The 23,053-nt window shown below is 39.5% G+C and overlaps 1 protein-coding gene across 1 annotated transcript in view; it reads left to right on the top strand.

Annotated features, from left to right (window-relative positions):
• Positions 1-23,053, top strand: part of DNAH11 (dynein axonemal heavy chain 11) — a 161,912-nt gene that overhangs the window by 72,728 nt on the left and 66,131 nt on the right. Inside the window, 6 exon segments of the mRNA XM_072851616.1 lie at positions 25-193; positions 1,912-2,109; positions 4,604-4,766; positions 6,348-6,471; positions 7,285-7,427; positions 17,300-17,461. Coding sequence (XP_072707717.1) covers positions 25-193; positions 1,912-2,109; positions 4,604-4,766; positions 6,348-6,471; positions 7,285-7,427; positions 17,300-17,461 — 959 coding nt within the window.

Genomic DNA, 23,053 nt, shown 5'->3' with positions numbered 1-23,053 from the left:
TATATATATAGTGTGTTATCTTTAGGGTATTGTTTGCTACACCCGAGTGTTTACAACAACCAAAGGATCTTCAGTGTCTTTGGCTTCATGAATCAGCACGTGTCTATGGGGATAAACTGGTGGAAAACAAAGACTGCAGTTTCTTTCATAAATTGATGATGGACACTGTGCACAAGTATTTTGAGGTATGTTGGTAGCTTGAAAGTATTTTGCCTAACGCCAGCAAGTTAAAAACTGTGTAGTGGAAGGTCTTATTTACTGGAACCGTAAGTAGCAGTAGCACACTAATCTTTTTATCCTCAGCCCCCAACGCAAGCATCTTCCTTACTGAGGAAAAGCAGCTGCCAGAATAAGTGAAAAGTGGAAACCAAGGAAGCTTCCCCCTTGAGAAGATTCAGAGGTGGTTATTCTTACCTTGACTGTAATGTTTGACTAGCGGAGGACTGTCAGGTACCTCTGTTGCAGTGTAGTTAGTAACCTAAAGCAAACACTTAGCCTTCCCTAGAACTGGGAGGTGGCAACCTGTCTGTGGACATGATTCTTCATGTCCTTCACTGGGTATGTGGAAACAAGTTGCGATCTTCATTTTCTGTTTCCTGATTCTGTGCTTCAAACCAGAAGAATAATGTACTTTTATTTTTCTTTACTAATTGTTCCTTTTATATTAGTTTTCTTTCCCTGAATAGTTTACCTTGAGTATTAAGTGTGTGTATCTATGTGTATGTATATACATTTATATTAAAAAATTGAATTAAGTTATTTTTCAAATAATTTTAAATTGCAGCCTCTTTGGGCTTCAGAGCATGTCAGTAAAACAGCACGTACTTTTTGAGCACTGTTGGTTATCCAAATAAAAGTACTTGTTATCAGAATTAAACTATTAAAGAGTTAAGGCACTGTAAATTGCAAGACATATATAAAACAGACATGCAAGTTTCATTTTGGTCTTTCTGTTGTATGGGGATGAGGGTTTTCACAGTCCAAACACTGCACATACAAGCCAGGAAACAAGTATGTTCCTTTGCCTTGATGTTCCCAGTTAAGTTTTGTTAGGTATGCCTCTTGTTTCCTTAACTTGTCGTACATAATGAAATATAGTACCTCTCAGTATTGTTCATTGTATGTTCATGGCACAAGGAAGACAAATAATGTCACATATTATATAGCACTATGGCATATATAGTTTCTTCTGGAATTAATCTGTGTTGGTGCCAATACCAAGGATGAATTAACTAGTGACAACCTTAATGCTGTTTCTACTTGCCCTTCAAAAACTCTTCATTTGAAAGCATACTCATTTTGCAGCAGACAAAGCAGCAGAAACATGACCTAAATGAACATATTAAATGCATGTATATTTGAATTTTAAAAAATAAAATAGTTTTCCTAACAGTTGGGGAGGAGGGGGAAGAAAAAGAAAAAGGGAGTGAGTATTTCCATTTTTTGTCAAATAAATTCAAACTGGAAAACATCAGCTTTGTTTACTAGTCCTTTTTTTCCCTTCCTTTCTAATTTCTATTTGCCAGTAAAAAAAGGAGTGAAAAGAAATAGAATAAGGATAGGAATGAGGACACCAAAACAGAAAATTTAAAATATTTGGGAGTGTTTGAACCTAGATTGAACAGTGACTTCCTGTCACAAATTATTGTTCCTTAGTTTTAAATAGTTTAGACAAGAACAATTAAAGATATAGACAGTTTACTAGTACCTGTTTGGAGTCTGGCTGTTTGGAGGTACTGTGCAAATGCTTTGAGCCCATACTTGCACCCACCTTCAGTCTTTGAGTGTACTCACAGTGAATGGGGTACATCAATCACTACACTAACGGACTGTTTTTTCATGGAAACATTTTTCATGTGCTGTTTTTGGGGCATTTTTTAACTATTATTTTTCTCTCTCACTATGTGGTAGAATGAATGTGGAAGACCAAGTGTTACTGCAATCTCCGCTCATCTATTGCCATTTTGCAAACGGCAGAGCAGAGCCTTGCTACAAGCCAGTGAAAGGGTGGGAACTGCTGAGGAATATACTTGAGGAGTTCCTAGAAAGCTACAATGAAATGCATGCTTCTATGAACCTAGTCTTATTTGAGGGTGCCATGCAGCATGTGCACATGGAATACCTATAAAGGGAGCAAGTAATTCATAATGGTGCTACCAGTGTTTACATGAAGTTGTTGCTTTTTACTGTTCAGAGGTGGTTGCAGTGCAGACTCATAACACTCTTAATGGAAGGCTTATGCAAGGGCACCATGCAGCAATAGTCCTGCTAAATATACTTTATTGGTGGCATTATGGAAGAGTAGACTGTGGCTCAGTGTTAAAGCTAACCTCCATTTTGTTTAAATAGAGATTCATCCTTTTTTTGCGCTGCACAGAAATTAACACCACTTATTCTCTGAGGTTGGAAAGATAATCTATAATGCTATAGATAGTCTGCCTTATCTTTTAAATAGTTAATGATGTAACAGGCCTTTATAAGAAAAGTAATATTTATCTTTTGTTTCCAAGAAAGGGAAAATGCTTTTAAAATTAGATTAATTCAAAACAAGGACAAGTAATACCTTAAGCATATACTAAATGACACCACTGCATGGCAGACTTGAAGCTGCTTTGCTGCCTAGCCTTATATGTTTTTAATTCTAAACCAGCCCAGACTTCTAAGTGTCATCGCAGATTTTTTTTATTATTATTTAATTTTATTTATCCTTAGTTTTTTCCATATACTTTGTTTTTCTCGTGTCAGGCAATATCTTAGTATCCATCATGGCCCAAAAATCTGTTTCTGTTTCTGAAATCTGATTAACTACATTTGCTCTGTTTTCCTGCATGGAAGAAAACCAGACAGTTTTCAGAAGATGAAGTGAAGATTTTGCTGAATAAGCAAGGCACAGAATTCATTGTTGCTCCTTGTCATTATTTATAGTCTTTCTTCAACATATACAGTTGTTCTGGTCATGTATAATATCAGTGATTTCCAGAAAGACAGAGGCCCATGCTGTCAGAGCTTAGTTTTGTTAAAGCAGTTTCTATTATTTGCAGTGTCAAATCATTTAACACGGAACCTTTTCTTCTCGTTGAGTTGGACTAGGATTTCAGTGTCACCATTTTTCACTTTGCACATATTCAGGTAGGAACTATATAAAAGAAGGCACTCTTGACAAAGCAGTCTATTGTAGAAGTTTCTCTCCAAGAGGATTAAAAAAGAGTTTAAATTACAAAGATAATCCTATGGATCTTTCATAGGGACTGTAGATTTTGTTCTGCTGATTTAGAGGTTGATGTGATAATCATCAGAATTGCAGACAGAAGCCTTCTCAGGTATCGCTAGTTTTGCTTGAATATGTTGGTAAGCCATTATCTTCTCTCTGAAGTCTAGTGACCGAGAGTAGTATCCCAGTTTGGCAAATAAAGTGGCAGGGTGTCTTAGCCTTACAGTTTGGCAGTCCCAGAAAAAGTGTATGTGAAATCAAATCCTGTAAATTTTTTCTGCACCTTTTACGGGTTGTTTTTTTTTTTTATAGATCCATTGTGAAATCATGAATGAGGCTGACAAAGCTCTACAGTGAGGTCAAAGAGAATTAGCTTCCAGTAATGTTTTGGTTGAACAGGTTTCTACCTCTTTATTAGATGCAACCAGATTAGACATGTTATCCATTTATTTAAGAAGGTTCTCATCGATGTTTTTTCAGGGGTGATTTTTTCAGTGGCATGAGACGTAAAGAGAATGAGGGGGTTGCTTTTTGGTTTTTTTCATTGATACATGGAAGAAGAATGAAGCAAAAGGTCCAACGTGCTGTCTCTAAGCTCTGGTCTGCTGATCCTAGGCTGTAATCCCTTAGAATCTGCATCTGATTTTAAAAAGTTAAATTTTAAAAATAAGTTTTAGATGTTTATATAAATGATTAAAATATCAATTGCAAGAGATTTCTTTTAATGTCTCAAACAGGTTTTTTGGGGAAGAATTACCTCAATACTTACATTGGAAAATTCTAGCAACTAAATCTTGTCTAATTTTGGGCCGGATTCTCATCTGGCCTCATTCATCCTATAGTATTCCATCATCAGCAAATAAAAGCATGCCTTAAGTAGTCTGGGCTAGATATTCCAAGAGTAAATAAAAGTTTGATGCATATTTTTCATGAAGTGATTCATCATCCTTCAGCCTTTGAGGTGCAAGCTGCCAGACATGAAATTCTCATATGCTCCTAGGGCCCAGTCAACCTCCCTTCAAGTTAACTAGGTCTTTATTCTGCGTCCAGTCAAGGTCCATCAGGATCTTGGGAATGATGCTTTGGAGCAGCTCAATGTAAAGAATGAGCAACCAGACAGCTCCAGTCATTGCAGAGGTCAGCGCAGACCTTCAATATTTGACAAATGAAAACATCTTTTCTTTCCACTTGCTCAAATATTGGAAAGAAACAAAATGCTGGCATGAAGATAATGTACCTTTAGGTGTCAGGAGCACATTACCACAAAAATAGACAAAAAAGATAGACGGGAGGAAAAAAAAAGAAAGCTTGGTGCAATAAAAAGAAATTGAGAAACTTGGTTAACCAGGTTGTTGAAGTCTATGTTATGTCATTGGTTTTTTTTGTCATCAGGTGCCGGATCAGTTGTATCCTAGAAGCCCCTAGGGGTTACGCACTTCTGATTGGAGTAGGTGGTAGGGGTAAACAAAGTTTGTCGAGGCTGGCAGCATACATCTGCTCCCTGGAGGTTTTCCAGATCACACTGAAGAAAGACTATAGGATCCAGGACCTGAGGGTAAATGAATAGATATTATTTGAGTCTGTTGAGTTCACTACTTCAAGAATGCGTTGTTTTGTTGTTATATGGGCTTGATAAAATCACAGGCAAAGCAGTGTAATTTACAGTAACAACCCCTGTGGTTTCTGTGGTTTCCAGCTGTACCTTTTTTTTTTTAACCTCTGAAAAATGAGTGGTCAAAAGGTATTTTAGTGTCTGTTTATACGCGTCACAGAATTTTGGTACTTTCTTCACTTTTTCCAAGGCAGCTACTTGACACACTACAAAGATGTGATTGGAGTTCTGGTATTTAAAGTTAGCCATTTGTTACAAATTTTTGCATGTCATTGCACACATATTGATTTAGTGGAATAAAATTGATGTGGGTGAACACCAGGCAAAATTTTGTCCTTGCATGCGAGTCATTTAATCACTTGAACTGGTCATATGCAAAGATAAGGAACATAGTTGAGTGAGGCTGGAGACCTTGCAAGGCTGAGCCCTACCTATGTGAGCAAACAGGGAAGGAGGGAACATCTTCTTCCTCTTCACTCCATGTGGACAACAAGTGATGCTTCTGAATCTCAGACAAGGCTAAATGAGGATCTGATTGTGGCCAGATTTGGTGGTTGGTGGTCCCCAAAAAGCCCTTCTGTTAGCCTTGGGCCATGGCCAAAACCACCAGTGTGTGCAGCCCGAGGCATCAGTTTTCAGAGGGAGGTACACACTGTTCTGTTTCGGAAAAGTCCTGCGTGTTCTTCAGTGTCTTACATGGTGTCTAACTTCTTGTGGCCTCCTTCCCTGGGCAAATGAGGTGCAGTTTAAGATGTGGGCTCAAGTGGTCATTTCCCCCATGTTGTTTCCAAGCCAGGAAACTTTTAAGCCCCTGTTAACAAGCCTGAGGATTTGCTTTCTGCTAGGTCATGTGGCAACTTGTTCATATCAGCCAGCACTAATCTTACTCTGTGTTTCAAATGTGACTACACTCGAATGCAACTGATGTGGGTTGTTTTTTTTCTGGAGCCCAATGCCAAAAAGCATTCCATGTTTGTACCACTGCTAGCACAATGGTCCCATGCCATGTCTCTCTCTGGGCCACCCATGTGTGACAGCAAAAGTAACAGTGCACTACTCAGTCTTCCCCCCCCCCCCCCCCCCCCATGAGAAAGCTCTCCTAAATAAATTCATTAAAAATAAAAAAAAGGCTTGCAAAAATAACAGATTTTAAAATGGATCTGACTCTTCAGTGCAATTCCCAGGCATTATTGGTATGGTTATGGCTGTTCTTGATGGGGACTTTCATGGCTGCAATATCCCTTTTTTAGTACATTCATGGGGGGATTTCCTTGATTTTGGTCTTGATTTTGGTCCGTTTTGGTCTTTACCACTAGGTCATGTCAAAACCTCAGTATTTGATATGGAAAACAGAGGCAAACTGCTTTTCCCTTTGGATGTTATGCAGCAAATTAGCAATATGTAAATAAACTGAAAAAAGTAAGGAGAATTCAGCAATGCGTTGCTATCCACTAACATGCATTTCACACTTTTTCTGTATCAACGTTTTAACAGAATATGAGTGATTGCCTCCTTTCCTTACAGGTAGATCTTGCCAGTTTGTACATCAAGACTGGTGCCAAGAACCTGCCCACAGTGTTTTTGCTGACAGATGCCCAGGTTCCAGATGAACGCTTTCTTGTGCTGATTAATGACTTGTTGGCATCAGGTGATTAGACCAACACATTTCTTGAAAGATCTTTTCCAATGACAAATTATCTGTGGTTTCATTGAACTTTAAAGAGATTACTTCTCTTTCAGGAATTTGTAGGGGGAGCTTTTAGAGAGGCCAGGTCAACCCATCCAACTTGAGCATTGAGTCTAACTTGCTTAAGAAAGCATTGCCCCCTGAGGAGACGAATTGTTAAGGCTTATTGTGCATAAGTGCATTGATCTGGGGGGAGATGGGAATCTCTCTTTGACTTAATGCCATGTTTGCTTTGATATGATTTCACTGACTTCAAGCAATGTCTTGAAGTCATTGTCAAGTGACTGCACAAGTGTAACAGCAGTGCGGTTTCACCCATGTTTTGAAAATTAGAGAATCGGGATTCTGAATGTGGGGATCTGGAAATAGGGTGGAAGACAAATAGGAATAATACCATGCTGTACAGTTAGAGAGCATCTTGAAAGATTTATTTTTTTTTTGTAACTGGACTGGAAAACAATTTTCTAACAGCCTGTAAAAAAAGGAACCACTACTCTGAGTGATACATAATTTATGAGTGAACTTCCTATCAGGGCAAATATTTTTGTCTTTTTAAAACAATGTTGTTTCCTCTCCGTTATAAAAAGAATTGTTCTTTTTAGGTGAAAAAGTGTGGGGAACAGGAGGAAACGTTTTGGTACTTGATCTATCTATGATCATAGCGTAGCTCCAGTTATGCGCCTAAACCCCATTGTGCTAAATACCGTGTAGAAGATTATTTCTCAGGTTGTGTTGTGTAAGCCTTCTCCTAACTACGCCTTTGTCTTTTCACAGGAGAGGTTCCAGATCTCTTCAGTGATGAAGATGTGGAGGGCATAGTTACAGGAGTTAGAAAAGAAGTCCAAGCCCTGGGCCTGATGGACACCAGGGAAAGCTGCTGGAGGTTCTTCCTGAGTAGAGTGTGGCTGCAGTTAAAAGTAAGGCATATCTCGGGGAGAGAGGTGGTACTGAGCTGGTTAAAGTTACAACATATTGCAGTTGTCTTATAACCCCACATATATTGGCATACTTATCTTGAAAGACCTACTCTCTGACATGTGACACCGAATTTGCCTCTCTCGTGTTACCCCTGTAATAGCCTTCTCTATGTGGAGGCTTGGTGTACACCGAGTTTTACTCCTAGGCCTGGCTACTGACTTCCTGCCTGTTCATAGGAAACTCACATAGCTGCTCTTTGTCTTAGTTTCATGGTCTTATGTTTTGAATATAACGATGCATTTCAGAGAGAAGTGAGATGCTGATGAGGAGCTAGCAGTGCAGTTAGTGCCATTGTAAATATGTTCCCTAATTACACATACTGTAATTCTGTATGTGTAGTCAACTCTTAAACATTTGCACAAATGACTGAAATTTCACAGTAAATGTTAATTCTTTCTACTTTTCTTATGCCATTTAAAACTGGGAAAATAAAAATATCCATGTTTTCAGGTCAAAAGCTGTTTAACAATATATGTTAATAAGATACCACAATTGCAACAAGTATCTCTCTTAGAACTCCACTTTAGAGGTAATGTTGAGGTTGACTGTAGTTCTCTCCTGAAAGCTGGAAAGCAGAAGCTGAGAACACTGGTTTTGGAGTGGAATCTTTAGGACCTTTTGGTTCATGCAGGCTTCAATTTTATACATCATCTGAAACATGTATGTAGCTGATAAGAAAATTAAAAGTCTGAAGACCATTAACCTTTTAGAAAGAGAGTGTTTTGAAAGGAATGTATGCCCCATACTTCGTGTATTAGACTGATCTGCTTGACTGAAGATGAGAAAAGCCTTCCCATAGCAGATTATTCCACAGTAGTCTTCTGTGTGGGTTTTTTCTGCTTCTTTTGAAGTGTTCAACAACCACTGATCTAAAGACCATTCCTATTTGGTTATGAGATTTTTTTCAAGTTCCTACACTTTATATCATACCACTTTCTCTTCCCCCCCCCCCCCCATCTCTCTCTTTCCTACCCTGCTTTAGTTTGCTGATGTTCCCTCTTATCTCTAATTTTGTTGCCATCACTTCTGTCCCTCCACAAATTTATTCTGTAACTTAAAAGGCCAGTGAAGACTTGTACAGGATCTAGTGTGACGTATTCTGTATTGTTTTCACTTTTCCAGACTTCAGTGACATGGTCAATAGTGGCGCTTACCTTCTGTTTCTAGTCAGTGCTATTTATCTCTGTTTCATGACTATCGCATTTGCGTACATTTTTTAAGAGGACAGGAAAAAAAATATGATGTCTAATATCTCTCTTCATTTTCTTCTTTCCCATTTCTTTCCCTTTGTGTTTTCCTTATTGCCCCAACAATTTCTTCTTTTTCTTTTCTTTTCTTTTGTTTTCTTTTCTTTTCTTTTCTTTTCTTTTCTTTTCTTTTCTTTTCTTTTCTTTTCTTTTCTTTTCTTTTCTTTTCTTTTCTTTTCTTTTCTTTTCTTTTCTTTTCTTTTCTTTTCTTTTCCTTTCCTTTCCTTTCCTTTCCTTTCCTTTCCTTTCCTTTCCTTTCCTTTCCTTTCCTTTCCTTTCCTTTCCTTTCCTTTCCTTTCCTTTCCTTTCCTTTCCTTTCCTTTCCTTTCCTTTCCTTTCCTTTCCTTTCCTTTCCTTTCCTTTCCTTTCCTTTCCTTTCCTTTCCTTTCCTTTCCTTTCCTTTCCTTTCCTTTCCTTTCCTTTTCTTTTCTTTTCTTTTCTTTTCTTTTCTTTTCTTTTTCATGGTTTTTTGAAAGCCAGCTTTCAAACACCTTTTACCTTGCAACCATTTCACCAGACCCCACTGTGCAAATTAGCACTTCTGGAGGCAAGAACAGGAGATATGTATTCATGTTGCAGGGAAGCAAAGTAAAGACATTATAGTAGGGAAGGAGACAAATTTCATGAGTTAACACACTGGCAGATATCTGTATGGACTTTTAGTTAGTGCTGGGTGACCTGTCACCTCCTCCTTTCCCTAGATTTGAAGAATAAAAGACTAATAAAATGTGAAAGAGAACAAAATGGAGAATTTAGACAGTTTCAGAATGTTAAAGCTTGGTGAAGTGATATAGTCTCATTTTTCAATTTTATTTTAAAAACCCAACATCCTACATTAAGTCACATTTCCCTTGTACTCACCTGTCATCTTATATCCTACGGTTCTGTTTATGATGAGGAATCTGTAGCTCAGGAACCCAAACTACACAGTGCAATTCTTTGAACCACCATAGCTCTTTGGTTTTGCGTTGTTGTTGTTTTGATTGTTTTCAGACTGGAACTTGCAATCAATTCTGCTGTTAAAGTACTGAGAACATGCCATGTATGTAGGTGCAAATTTCTGTCAGTGTAAGTTGGAAGTATGTCAGTCAAAGACAGTGGATTGGACCATTATAAGACATGGGTCCACAACTGAAGTGTGTGTGAGGACATACATGCACCTGAAGATTTCAAAAGCTTTTGCAATGAATGATGAAATAAATCAAAAAGGAAGAATGCTGCTTAAGCAAGCAAAGCTGATGGTCAAACATTGTGAAGGGTAATGTGCTGACAGTGCTAAGGTATGGCATTGTATAGGCTGAGAAGTTTGTAAGGCTCACAGTGTTTTCCTGGAGCTCCAGAAGTCTTTCAATATCCCACATCTGTGCAGTAATCACTTAAATAAGCTGCACATTACCAAAATTGTTTATAAAAGTAAAGGCCAGAAGAAGCAACTATTTCTTGAAAGCATGGATATGAGGCATGGCCAGTCAGTCCTGCTGTCTCTTGAGCTCTATCTGATTTTTATTATTTTGGTCATGGCAACCTTTTAACATTTTCCCAAAAATGGGAACACCATGCCTAAATACCTTGCAATTCATGCCCTACAGGAACATACTCTTAAATGTACTCTTTCCAGTAAACATGCCCTTTACAGCATTTCGTCTTTGCATGTTTTCTGAGTTCTACATTTCCTACCAGCTCATCTCACTTTCCTCAGTGCTCTTAAACATTACTATGTATTCTAAAGCCGTATGAGTTATATGGCTTTTCTTCTGAACTGAATCTCTGTTACTTAGTCCCTGTGCAGCCAGTTTTCTTCATGAGCTGTGGATCTCTACTACAAATACTTGCTCCCATTTCTTGAACAAGTTTCCTCATTGTGTATTTTCCTCATATTTCAAAGTTTACAGTCCCTCAGTGGCTGTTGTGAAGTCCCAGCATTAAGAGCTAAGTCTGCTGGTTTTAGGGGAATAGTATTTCTCCAGTTTCCTTCCAATAGGCAGACTTGGCTGGACTACTTCAGTCATTACATCCTTATAATGGTCTCCTACTTGCATAGTCCTGTCAGTATTTAGTTGGCTCCCCGTTTTCTAAGGAACTCAGCAGTAAAGCAGTTTCACGCTTCAGCCAGAATTAATGTCAAACATAGGCAGGGCAGGTGTGCTGCATCGCCACAGGCAATTTTGTCTGTATTATTACTATTACTTTGCTTTTAAATCATTTCCAAGTCCTCTTTCATCAGGACATGTTAGCATTTTCCTTGTGGTCTGTTTCACCGCTGACAGAACATCTCTTTTATCTGTGACTCCGAGAGGAACTTGTGCAGCTCCATCACAGCTCAGCTCTTGGCCAGCTCTCGTGGTTTTTCCTTTGAGGGCACAAATACACACGCCTATTAGCCTCACTGCTTTAATCCCAGCCAAAGAGAACGGTGTTTTTAGCGTTTCTGGTTCTATGTTAAACTAATACTGACCCCAGATGTGATTATATTTGATTCAGTGGGAAATAAGGGTTCAATTGATCATGCTGTCTTTCACTTCATCAATCTCACTTCCCGACTAATTTCCGAACTCACCAACCAGTTGCCACCAAGGAGGCAGGTGGATCAGGGACAGACAGACACAGTTACTGCCCTCCCACTGAATGAAGGCTCAGTTATGTTATTAGACAGCCAAGAAGCTATTGAGGATTTCTGAGTTCTGTAGCACGCAAAACAGCTGCTTCTGCAGTTGGCAGGCTCTCCCAGAGTTCCTGTTTCTCTATGAAAAGCTCCAGGCTTTTCGCATTTGGATGTCAGCCATCTCTTCTTGAGTACTTAGAGAGCTGATTTTTAAGGCTACATCTGTGTTAGTAAATTTATTTGGTGGTCCTGTGGACTAGTGGCATTTCTCTGATACTGTGACATGGCTGGCATCCACGTGGCTTAGCTTTTCACTTCCCCTGCTCAGAAAATGATGGCAGCAGCGTAGAGCTGGTTAGGAATGATTCCTGATCTGTACAGCTCCTTACTCCTGCTGCAGCACTGCTCAGTTTCACATGGGAAAACGATGCAAGTGAGTGTGCTAACACTTAAATAGGATGGGCCCTGTCAGACCAGTGGTCAAGCATGTGCCAAGGCGCTCTTTAGTTTGTTAGTATTAAGATACACTGTTGTCTGTCGCTCTGTTTGAAGCACTCAGTGAACCTAGAGAGCTTGCATATCTGAGATAAGCAGGAGGAGGTTGAGCCAAAAAATACAGTGTAAAAGACACACCTGTAGTGAGATTGACATGTGAGTGTGAGGCTCAGATGGGACATCTGAGAAAAGAGGGGTTTTGTTTTCTTAGGAGTGGAGAATGCTACATGGCAATTTGATATTAATTTCACATGATACCAGTTCCTTTGTCCACGCTGATCGTCTTCATTACTCAGTTGTGCAAATTTAAATCTTAAAAATATCAGATGAAAGACTCTTGCATAGTCCCTCTCAATCTATATTTCTTTCAAAGAAAGGGATGGGTCTATCTTGGAGAACTTGAAAAGTTTTTCTATTACTATAAGAAATACCCTCACTGTAATATTTATATCCTGGTAGTCTTGCAAGAAATGAAGCATTTCTTACATGGAGTGTTTCCTATTCCTTTTTTTTTCCTCTGTCACATTAGACTGTCATTTATGGCCTGGGCAGAAGACAAATGTTTTCAAAATATGACCTCCTTGCTTAAGCAAAGATTGCTGAAAATGTAGTCAGTAATAATTACTCATTTTTCCTCACAGCTCTCTTGTTATCAGATCACATGGCATCTTCATTATTCTGCGTGCAAAGCAAGCAGTACACAAGTTCCTTTATAATATTGGGAGTTCACTGGCAGGAATGCAAATGAACCCTGAAAAGATGCCGCATCAAATCCTTGCCTGATGTGATTGCACCAAACTTCACTAAAGCTAAAGTAGATAGAAAGGTTATGCCATGGTGAGGATCTGGTTACCTGCTTTTTATGACTACTTTTTCAAAGTATATGATACATCCTATTTTTTATTGTCCACAAAAAACAATTAACAAAGACATAGTTATCTAATTAGGGTGTTACATTATAGCTAGGGCTGTGCTGGAATTTTCTGCCTAACAATAGAATATAGTAAAAATCACTCAGTTGTAACTTCGTGTTTTAGAGAAAAGTAATAAAAATTTTAAATAGTGTGTTTAAACTTGAGTTCTAGAACTAGCTATTCCAAGAAGTAATTTATTAAAGGATTGAGAAATTGTTCATCTAAACTTCATCCTGACATTATAATCTACAAAGTTTGGGTGTAGGTAACTAATTTTACCTATTGCTACCTTTAAATTGGATGTAATTGTTTCTCTTTGTTTTCTGCAAGGTTTCTAGAACTCAGATCTGCTGCTGTTCTCTTTTAGCTTTTGCAGATCCTCTCATCTAGTCCCTCTCTTCTTAGCCTTCATAGCAGTTGTTTTCAAGTGTTACCTTTTGCTTTGTAATCTTGCACTTGTGAAATAACAGCTAGGTATTTGAATACATACTGCATTGCAAGCAAAAGATTAGTGTATCTCTATTTCATGTATAATAAGTTCACCTGCCTTTAAACTAGCTGTTTTCAGGGATGTTATGAGTTGAGTCCAGGATACTTACTCAGGTATATTTCCTTTTTCTTGGTCGGGCTTTCCAGCCGAATAATCCTGGTAGGACTAGTGTGTGCCTGGTACTTCTTGCAAAGACTTTCATTAGGACTCACTTAGCATGTTTAGCAACTTGTGCTAGATGCGCTGTTGCTTCAACCATTTCTCTCCTGTCTGTCTTCACTCGTCACTGTTCACCTCCTGTTCCATACTCATTTGTTATGGAAGTTAACTGTTGAGAGGCTCTTGTGTCCTGTGGTTATCCACATGAGCTCCAGCAGTACTGTGCTGGATAAACATGAGATAAGAATTAAGATTAGAACATACTACTATAATGTACACTACAAAACTTTCAGAAATTTTTTTTGAGGGGTGGCCCAGGGCAAGGAGAGAACAGATGAGTATGGGTATGACTTAGTAAATCCAGAATTTAGATGCTAGGATAAATTTTAAGGTAAACAATCCTGAAAGGTCAGTATTATCTTCTCAGGGATCCGCAGTTCATATAAACTAATGCAGCTCCTTACAGATAGAAGTAGTTATTTTAAATCTCTCCTAACAAATGACATTGGATAGAGAAAGCACCTTCTCCCCTAAAGTTCAACATAAGATTGATATAAATAGGGCATAAATAGTAATCATTCCATACAAACAATTGTTTAATATTTAGGGAGGATAAAATATTACTTAGGGTACAAGACTAAGGAAAACACTAAATTCTGATTTGTGTTTGGCAAATGGTCCAATACTTTAATTTGGACTCTTCTTGCAGTCCAATACTCGGAAAGTTTAAGTCCAAATATGAGCAATGTGAGCAGTGTAGGAGGGTGTAGAAGATGTAACTTCTAGGAAGACTGTGTATGCTTTGCAGCTTTGGAGGTGTGATAGATTCAGTTTGGCACCACTGCTATAGCAAGGCACTTGTGAGAAGCACATCAAAGCAGGGACAGATATCTCTAGGCTCTCCATTACTGCTGCCACCACAGCAGGAATGGTATGCAGATCTGAGAAGGTGGCTGCTAGAGAGACAAGAGGAGAAAATGAGGTGCCCCAAGCATCAACATTGCTCACCATGCCTCTGATATTCTAACTGAACATAGAATTTTATCAGAAAATGAGGTGACATGAGGGAGAGGGAGAGGGAATGTCTAATTGAAGGATACATGGTATAACAGAGAAGAAATTTCAGAAAACTCACAGAAGCGTCCAAGGTCTTTGAGAATGATGAAACAGACCTAGCAGATTTTTCATGTACATTTCTTCTCTGATTCAGAGTTTTGGGGTGGAGACCACTTATTCTTGTATCGTTTTGATTGTTTGTTCGGTGTTTGCCCTTCTTTCTCATCAGCCTGATAAAATTTTGCTGTAAGTTCCAAGACCTTTCTGTGGTCTTTGTACAGTTTTAGTGTAGTCTTCATCACTTGGCTAGAAGGGATTTCTACATGGACTTTTCTGCCATTTGCCTCTTCATGCTGAACACATTCAAAGTAGATGACATTTTCTTCTGTACCTTAGACCAACTTGCTGATCAGCCTGGCTTTGTAACATCCTTGGACAACCTGGACTCCGTTGTGTTTTTGCATGGGTGTCTACATTTCTGCCTAAATTATTGAAGATGGGGGAGAACATTATCTTCTTGCAAATATGAGAACATGCACTGCTGTTTGTAATTTTTGCAGGAGTCAAAGGTCACAAGTGATTTAAAACCAGTGGTTTCTCTTGCTGACACATTCTCAAGTGCTTGCTAGACAAATGTGCAAATCACCTGTGGTTAGAAGAATTTTAGGTTAATGTAAGAAAGGTATTTTTCTCTGCTTGACAATAAACTAGATCAGTAGGGGGGCCAGAATAACTACAGCAATTCAAAACTCTGTTTTAACGTGAAATAGTCCTCTACATCCCATTCCACAGACAGAGAAAAAAATGTACTATGAGATCTTGTAGCTCTGGGAAACTGGCAGGCATGTTGGAAATGGAATAGGAACTAGTGAATACCCTCCATTTAGAAATATAAAGAAGTAAATTAATTAAAAAATGGTGGAACATGCAGTTAATTCACAGTGCAGTCTAGAGCATGGGCTGGGGGCGCTAATTTGTTGAATATTTATGGTTCACTCACCAGTAAATATTTCAGTGATTTCTTCTCTATTTTATGCCCCATTTATTATTTTAGTCTGCATCATTTCTCTTCCTGTCTGTCACAACATGGGAGACTATCATTGCTTCTATTTGCCTTCCTTGCTTCTTCCTCTTACCCTTTTTCAGGTCTTTCTTTTTTTTTTCTTTTAAGATTGTTTCACACATCTTCTGCCTTTCACCTCCTCTGTTTCCACCATGGCTCCCAACAGAAGGGACCACTTGTGCTTTTCCTGCTGCTTCACTTGGCCATATCACACCCTTCTGAAAATGGTGTCATTGATCTGAAGCCTCCAATAATGTCAAAATTCCACTCAGTTTGTGGAGCCATGAGAGAGAATTTTTTTTTTATACAGCCTGACCAGTGCTTGTGACCAGAGGCCAATTCTTAATTGATTTTGCTAAAAAGGCTGGAAATAAAAAAAGGACATACCCTGTGGTTCAGCATAAAATCCAAGCTTTACAAAATGAATAAATGCCCCAGGAAACAGTTTCTCTTTGAGAGGGTTTTCTGAATAATGGTAAAAGGTTTTCTTTTTTTGACTTAGTTCTACTGAAACTTACCCATCTTTGCTCATAACTAAAGGTTAATTGCAGAAATTGTTGTCTTGTGTTTTCCAGTGCGGAGATGTATTTTTAGAAACTATGAGATAGTGGCAAGTCTTTTCCATTTTCCGTGTAATCTTCTTTCCAGATACCATAGATGCTTTTTCCACTGTTACTATCTACTCATCACTTTCTCTCTCTCCTCTCTGACTGCTTTAAAACCCAGTGAAGTATTGTCCCAGGTCAACTTTCTCCTTTCTTTACTCCTTTTTTCCTTCTTTTCTTTCAACTGTCTGCTCTTCTTCCTTTTTCATCCAGTTTTCTCTTAATAGGTAGTGTCAATTCCCAATTACTCCAGAGGCAGAATAAACCTGTCATTTCCCTAGCATGCCTGACTGGGCTCTGTCCTGGCTCTTGTGGCTGCTGGGGAAGTGATAGCCTGTTCTGATACCATTTGGATATTTTCTATTGGAATTAACAATATCAATGCCATATGGTTTGAGAAGCCCTGTACAGCAAAAATAGCTCATTTCATAAGAAGCGTATAGGAGAAACTCCAGTCCTGTCATAACAGCCTGATGTCTGTCATTTTGCTAATTAACTAAAAGCAAACACAATGGCCAAAACATATGCTAATGGCATTAAGTAGGTCCACAGATACAACTGAGAGATTAGGATAACTCTTCCTTCCCAAATGTGAGGTGCTTTGGGTAGGCCCGGTGATACTAACAGCCAATCATAAATTTATTTATTTTTCTTTGACTATTTTAGCCTACCCTTGTGTGGACATCCCTTTCCACTTTTGTAAAGAATAGTCCCTCAAACTTCACACAGGAACCAAGATCCAGATCTCCTTTTCTCCTGTTCTTTTAATGGGCTTGCAGTGCATATTAAAGTGGCAGGAAGTGGCTTGAACAGATTTAGCGACTCAAGAACTGGGTTTGTGTCACCATGATCAGCTGAACGATCACCTTCTGGCTGTCTGCGTGCCAGCCAGTCCCTGTGGCTGCATTATTATTTATAGCTATCAAACCGAGTAACTGATACTAACATGGGGAGAGGGAAAGGAAGCTGCAAGTATGCTGTGTTTGTACAGTGGAAAGGGAGTAAAATCTATTTGCCCAAGGTAGCTGACGAAGTTTATTAGCTGGCAAATTTGTTTTGGAGCCTCAGCTGTGCGCTGGGCGGTGCCGGCGCTGGGCCATGGTTCGTTGCATGCCTTTCTTTGATGACCTCAACTTGCCGTGTGATTCTTTTCTCTCTTTTCCCTCCTTCCTCTCCGCAGATCGTTCTGCGTTTCTCTCCCGCCGGTGTCAGGCTGCGAGCGCGAGCTCGGAAGTTCCCAGCCATAGTTAACTGCACCGCTATTGACTGGTTTCATGAGTGGCCGCGGGAGGCCCTGCGCTCCATCAGCAGGAGGTTCATTGAGGAAGCTGAGGGGGCCGAGGTACAGAGTTTCAAGCTCGTCAGTCTTCTAAGAAAGCAATGGAGATCATTGAAAGATCGATAACTGAATAAGCTGAAAAAAACAATGCTCTTTTTACTCCTCCTGTGCATACTTGTTGCCTTCGGTGTTGTTCAAGCTCACCCCTTCTAAAAGCTGAATTTTTATGGCGTGTCACTGCCCAGTTCCTTCAGCAGGATTTAGAGAGCTGTCTAGCACAGGCAGAGAAGTGAGAGGAAAAGAAGAGAGGCATGTAATTCGTAGCACTGTCTTTGCAGACTCCTTCAATTCTAGGCTTTTTAGGATCTTATAGATGCAGAATTTATTTAACCCTTTTCAATACAGTTGAATATCTTTACCAGTGCTGTAGCAAGTGAGGCTGAAATATTGCAGTGCACAGTCCAGGCTAACTAAAGAAAAGTTTTCCCTCTGTTCAGCAACTAAGCGGGTGAAAATTTCCCCTGTAACCACACGGCAAATGCATTTAGAGTTTTAATATCTGGGCAATTATTCTCTTTTTGTTCCCAATTGATCTGGAGTGTGACTTGTTTGTTTTCAGAAAAAAATCATGCATTAGCGAGTTTCCTTTCAGGGAAAAGGAATATTCTTGTATTCTTCTAGGAGTTTTAACACTCTGCCTCTGTTGTCCCACCCCGCATGGGACAACACTGCCGTGCTGGCGGTGAGACTGCTCAGGTATTTGCTGGTGGAGTAATTCACATAGATCTAGAAAAGATTTACTTTCTTTCAGCAATTGCACTTGCAGTAGTTTCATTCTGGAGTGCTGTTATATTTGGGACCACTTATTTGTGCAGGGGATTTGTCATCGTGAGAGACTGAGGATTTCAGGAGTGCCCAGGGAAGAGCCTTCTGGTTTTAGTCAAGGGTAGCACCAGTCCCCGGGCAAATCTCTGCGGGAGAGATCGATGCATTTACAGCGTTTGTCCTCCGTTCAAACCCATAAACACATGGAGTCCTCAGGAAATGAAGGCGAAGGAGCGGGGAAGTCTGCAGGGATGCCTGGGGCTGCTTCCAGGGCAGCCGGCGGGCCCTCCCCTCCGCGGGGCTTGTGCGCGGGAGAGGGGCCGGAGGCGGCGGCGGGCGGCGGGGCGGGCGGCGGGGCGGGCGGGCCCGGCTGCCGGCGGCGGAGGCTCCCCCGCGGCTGGCTCGTACCCGCGCTCCGGCGGCGTGCGGATGCCTCCTATAGGGCTGCGAGGGAAAGAGACGCTTGCAAATCCTGCTCATTCATACTTTCCGTCAGCATCTTCTGCTTTAACAGCTCCCAAGATAGCGATTTGTGGTCCGGTGGGCTATGCGGATGTTTTGCCCTTTTTTCAATGTGATACCAACTTACATATTCCCATTTATTTTAAAGAAACTGCCGGAATTACACGGAGAAAATAATTTGTTTTGACTTAAATGCGGGTTTTTTTGCAAATCCTTAATCAATTATATTTTGCTGCTTTGAAAAGACACCTGGCCATCAGAATCTAGGCTTTTAATACTGAAACTGTTTGGGGGGTTAATTACTTTTTTATTTAAGGATTATGTTCCTATAGAATTCCTGTTGTAGATACTTCAGAAAGAATTCACTGATCCAAGCAACTGTTTATGAGTCTCTTTTGCACATTGGTGTTAACTGCTCCTGGTAAATATGTTTCCTGTTCAGTTCCCAGCAAGTGAAATAAATGGCAACTAACAAAATAACATGACACTCTATTGACAGTGAGGTAAGGTTTCTGTGTCATCACATACGTAAAGCAGTACTGGATGCCTGAGTCATGTCTGCGTGTGCAGCCGATGAGAAGACCAACAGACAAGACAGCAGAATGCAAAAAATATTAGGAGGAGACAGGGGAAGGATTTGAAAGTGATGGAAAAAGAGAACCCAGAACAGAGGCGTTGAAATAACAGAGAAACTGTGACAGTGTCCTGGGGGAAGAGGGGAGCTCAACCAAAAGAGGTAGAAGAGAAGCAAAACTGAACCAGAAAGGGAGGAGAGGTGGTACAGCAAAGAGTCTGAGGAGGAATAAAAGGGATATGAAGGGAGAATGATTACAGAAAAATGGTTAGTAAAGGGAGGGGGGACAGGAGAGTTGCAGAGGTATATTAAGATATCGAAAGAATGAGAGGGGCAGGGTGGAAAAGGACCACCCTGAAGAACTGAGGGAATGTTAGCTGCAGTCTGCCATCCCCCCTCTGTCGAAGATTTATAGGAGGTGGTCTCCTCTCCTTCTCTCATCTCTAGTGCTGGCATGTTGATACGTCATTTCACTTGCTCCATTTTAGATATCTCAGGAAAGCCTTTTGTTTGTTTTTAGTAGAGAAATCTTGTTAGCCAGGGCCCATGTATGCCTGGACTTCTGAAACATGCTGTAATCGTCCTTTATGATGAGCAATGCAAGATCTGTTATTGAGTGATTATCTTGGCATAATTGACACTTAGCTCCTAATTGTCCTGTTTCTGAGTTTCCAAAAAACCCCAACAATAGTAATTGCTAGATTTTTGTTGTTGTTGTTCATCTCTGTATAACAATATTACAGATTAGTTTAATTAGGGTAGCTTGAAGTTAAGCTAATGATCTTTTTTTTCTCTTAAAAGTTCAATACAAATATGACATCATATCTACATTGTTTTTACAAAAACTGGAAAATTTCTGGGTTTAAATGGTAAGAGAAAACCATAAAAAAATTCATGGTGATTGTGGGAGCTGAGGAGGAATTCTTAGATTCTCCATCTCTCTATCTTCAAACCAAGTCTAGGTATTTTTCTGGAAGATACAGTTTATCCAGGGAAGGAGTGGGGCAGATTGAGCTCAGCAGGGAAACAGTGAGCTGCAGCATCAGTATGTTCTATGAAGGATGCTGTGAACGTCCCTTCTGCCCTGTGTGAAAGTATCTGAACAGAAAGAACAAGTGATCCTCCTTAATTATGGTGCCTGTTGAAAGTAAGTCCCATGAGCCCCTTTTTACTCGGAAGGACATTGAACAATGTGTGGGTTAAGGACAAGAGACAGTGAGTTCAGAGATATTTGGAGAGAAATGGAGAGTATCAGAAATTTAATCAATTCAGATGTCTTTGATTTCTTGGGAGAAAAGAAAGGAAAAGAGCCCTCTTCTGTTTCAGCACTCAAATTGCTAAACTTACATTTAAAAAGAGCGCAAGCAAAGAACACTGTGCAGCGATTCTGAAATCCATATACTGAGCTTAATGAACTTACAAAAGCGCCTCATTTCATATAAAACATGATCTATAGTATTTTGAAATGACGACTCTATCTCCAAATTTAACATGACACAATCTCTCTCCCTTACTTTCAGCTGGTTTCACATATCAGCACTGAGTACAGAATAAAAGAGTCAGGATTGTTTAATCCATGCCTTTGAAAATAACAGCAACGTATATCTCTGCCGTCTCCTTTGAGTATTTTGCTGTTGCTGTCTTGTATGCTGCTCCTCCGGTGCTTAGCACCAAACAGCGCATGCTGTTAAGCATACCAGGGATAAATTCATTATACTATTAATTTATTGTATTCCCAAGTATTTTACAACATGTGGTGTGGCAAAGAAGCAGCCTGAAGTAACTTTTTTGCCTTCTCCCCTGCCTCTTACGCTCCCCACTCCTCGCCACGCTCACTTCCCGGTTACCTGTTCCTCTCAGACACAGGCTGGCTTGGTTTTATTCTCAGTTTTGATAACTGCCTGTGGGATGCATTCAAGGTCAATGACATGGGTCTTTTTTGCTCTTTGCTTGGCGTGTTTCAGCTAGCTCAACTTAACTGCAAACAGCTAGGGTTTATCAATTTGGTAATGACTAATTTACATCCCAAGGAAAGTAAAAGGGCAAAACTCCTGTCTAAACTCTACTCATAACTTGCATTGGCAGGGTTTTTTGCATGCTTAAAAGTCAGTTAGCCAAGGCCTAGAGTAGAGAGACTACATGAGAATGAACAGACTTCACCCTTATATTTTCTTTCAGATTGTATATAGGCTTATTGCTCAGTTGTCTTTAGGACTATTGAATGGTTTTGATTTGTACCAGCCTAATCTTCATTGTTGGCTTCAAGCTACTTTATGCTTTCTAGTGAACTGCAGTTAAATCAGATTTTGTTACTGTATCAACTCTTTTTTGTTTGCCTTTTTTTTTAATAAAGAAGGCTAAATTAGCAATAATCATTTCCTTTGCCTACAACCCTGAATGGGCATATATTGAGAAGTACAATGTAGTATTAAAAAAAAAAACAACCCTGGAGATAAATGAATGGCAGAATAAATAATTTATGCTAATGAAATTACTGCAATTAGTAGTTCCACAATGACCCTTTTAAAAGCCACAGCTGTTAATGTCAGGAAGTGCTGTCACCGCTGACCTTATCATAAGAGAAAGTGACAAATTGAAAATGCAGGGAAGACCAATCCTCAAAGAGGTCTGTTCGGGAACGATTAGTGTTTTCTGAAAACCAGTGTGAATTACAACCAGCTGCTCTCTGGCTCGGCGTGTCTCCCATGCTGTGCCATTTTGTTAAGCTCGATAACAATAGTTATTTTGCCCCATTGAGACAAGTTGTCTCGGGCCACTTCCAGCTCTACCGGAACCCACTTCTTCCCTCACTGATTTACAAATGAAACTGTTGTTAGAGAGCTTTTCAGGGCTGCTGAGTAGAGACCTCTCATAAGGATCATGTGTAAGGAGGTTGTCTTTCACGAGGAAGAGCTGTACTGCAGGGTGCATGTGTGTCACAAACAATGAAAAAAAGGAGAAAAAGGCTGAAACACATTTCAGTTGGAAGCCAAGCGCTGCTCAAATCTGCATAAAATGTCCATTCCTGCTGACTAGCCTTGCTTTTACAAACAATTTTATTTTAAGATGAATTTATGCTAGGCTTGCCTCAACTAATGATGTTCTGATTTTTTTTTCATTTGTAAAGCAATTTATTTCTGCTTTCCCTAAATGCAAATCATTCTTTATTTAGTCCTTGTTTTAATTTCTGTTTTTGTAATCATAGGTGAAATAAGTACCCTTCTAAACTAGCTTTTAAAAGTCACAAGAAAATAATGAGGTTTCTTACTGAGAAAAATGGCAAGTCTTTCTGCATCAACCTGATTGTAATATTAATGATGTAGGCTTAAAATATTTAACTGCATCAACAGCCACTCGTGAGCAATTTTCCCAAAGTTCCCTAAGCATTATTGACAATGCTTTGGTAAATTATGTGTGACTTTCCTAAGAGTTGGTGTAGCTCATTTAATTCATATTAATTGATTTTTAGGCTTCCCTTGATTAATTGAACTGGGTTCGTCTTGTACAGAATGCAATAAATAATCATTAAAATGAGGGAGATGTGACTCCACAAATTATAAAGTTAAGTATGCTGGAAGTCATAGAGGACAAAATGGAAGTCAGTTACAGTGATGGAGTTAAATGGGTTTTCTTAGTATTTTTCCCTGTTAATTTTGCATACTGTGCTCTTGCTTAGACATGTATATGCATATATTCTAGTAATATAAGTAGATAGGGACCTTTAAAACAAGCAAAAATGAATTTGGGGGGTTTCTTATTTCATATTTATCCTGGGGAAGTATACTCTAATTCAA

This window comes from Ciconia boyciana, chromosome 2, assembly GCF_034638445.1.
Source record: "Ciconia boyciana chromosome 2, ASM3463844v1, whole genome shotgun sequence".
Classification (NCBI taxonomy): domain Eukaryota; kingdom Metazoa; phylum Chordata; class Aves; order Ciconiiformes; family Ciconiidae; genus Ciconia; species Ciconia boyciana.
The sequence above is the reverse complement of the archived record's forward strand: the minus strand, read 5'-3'. Positions and strand labels throughout refer to the sequence as shown.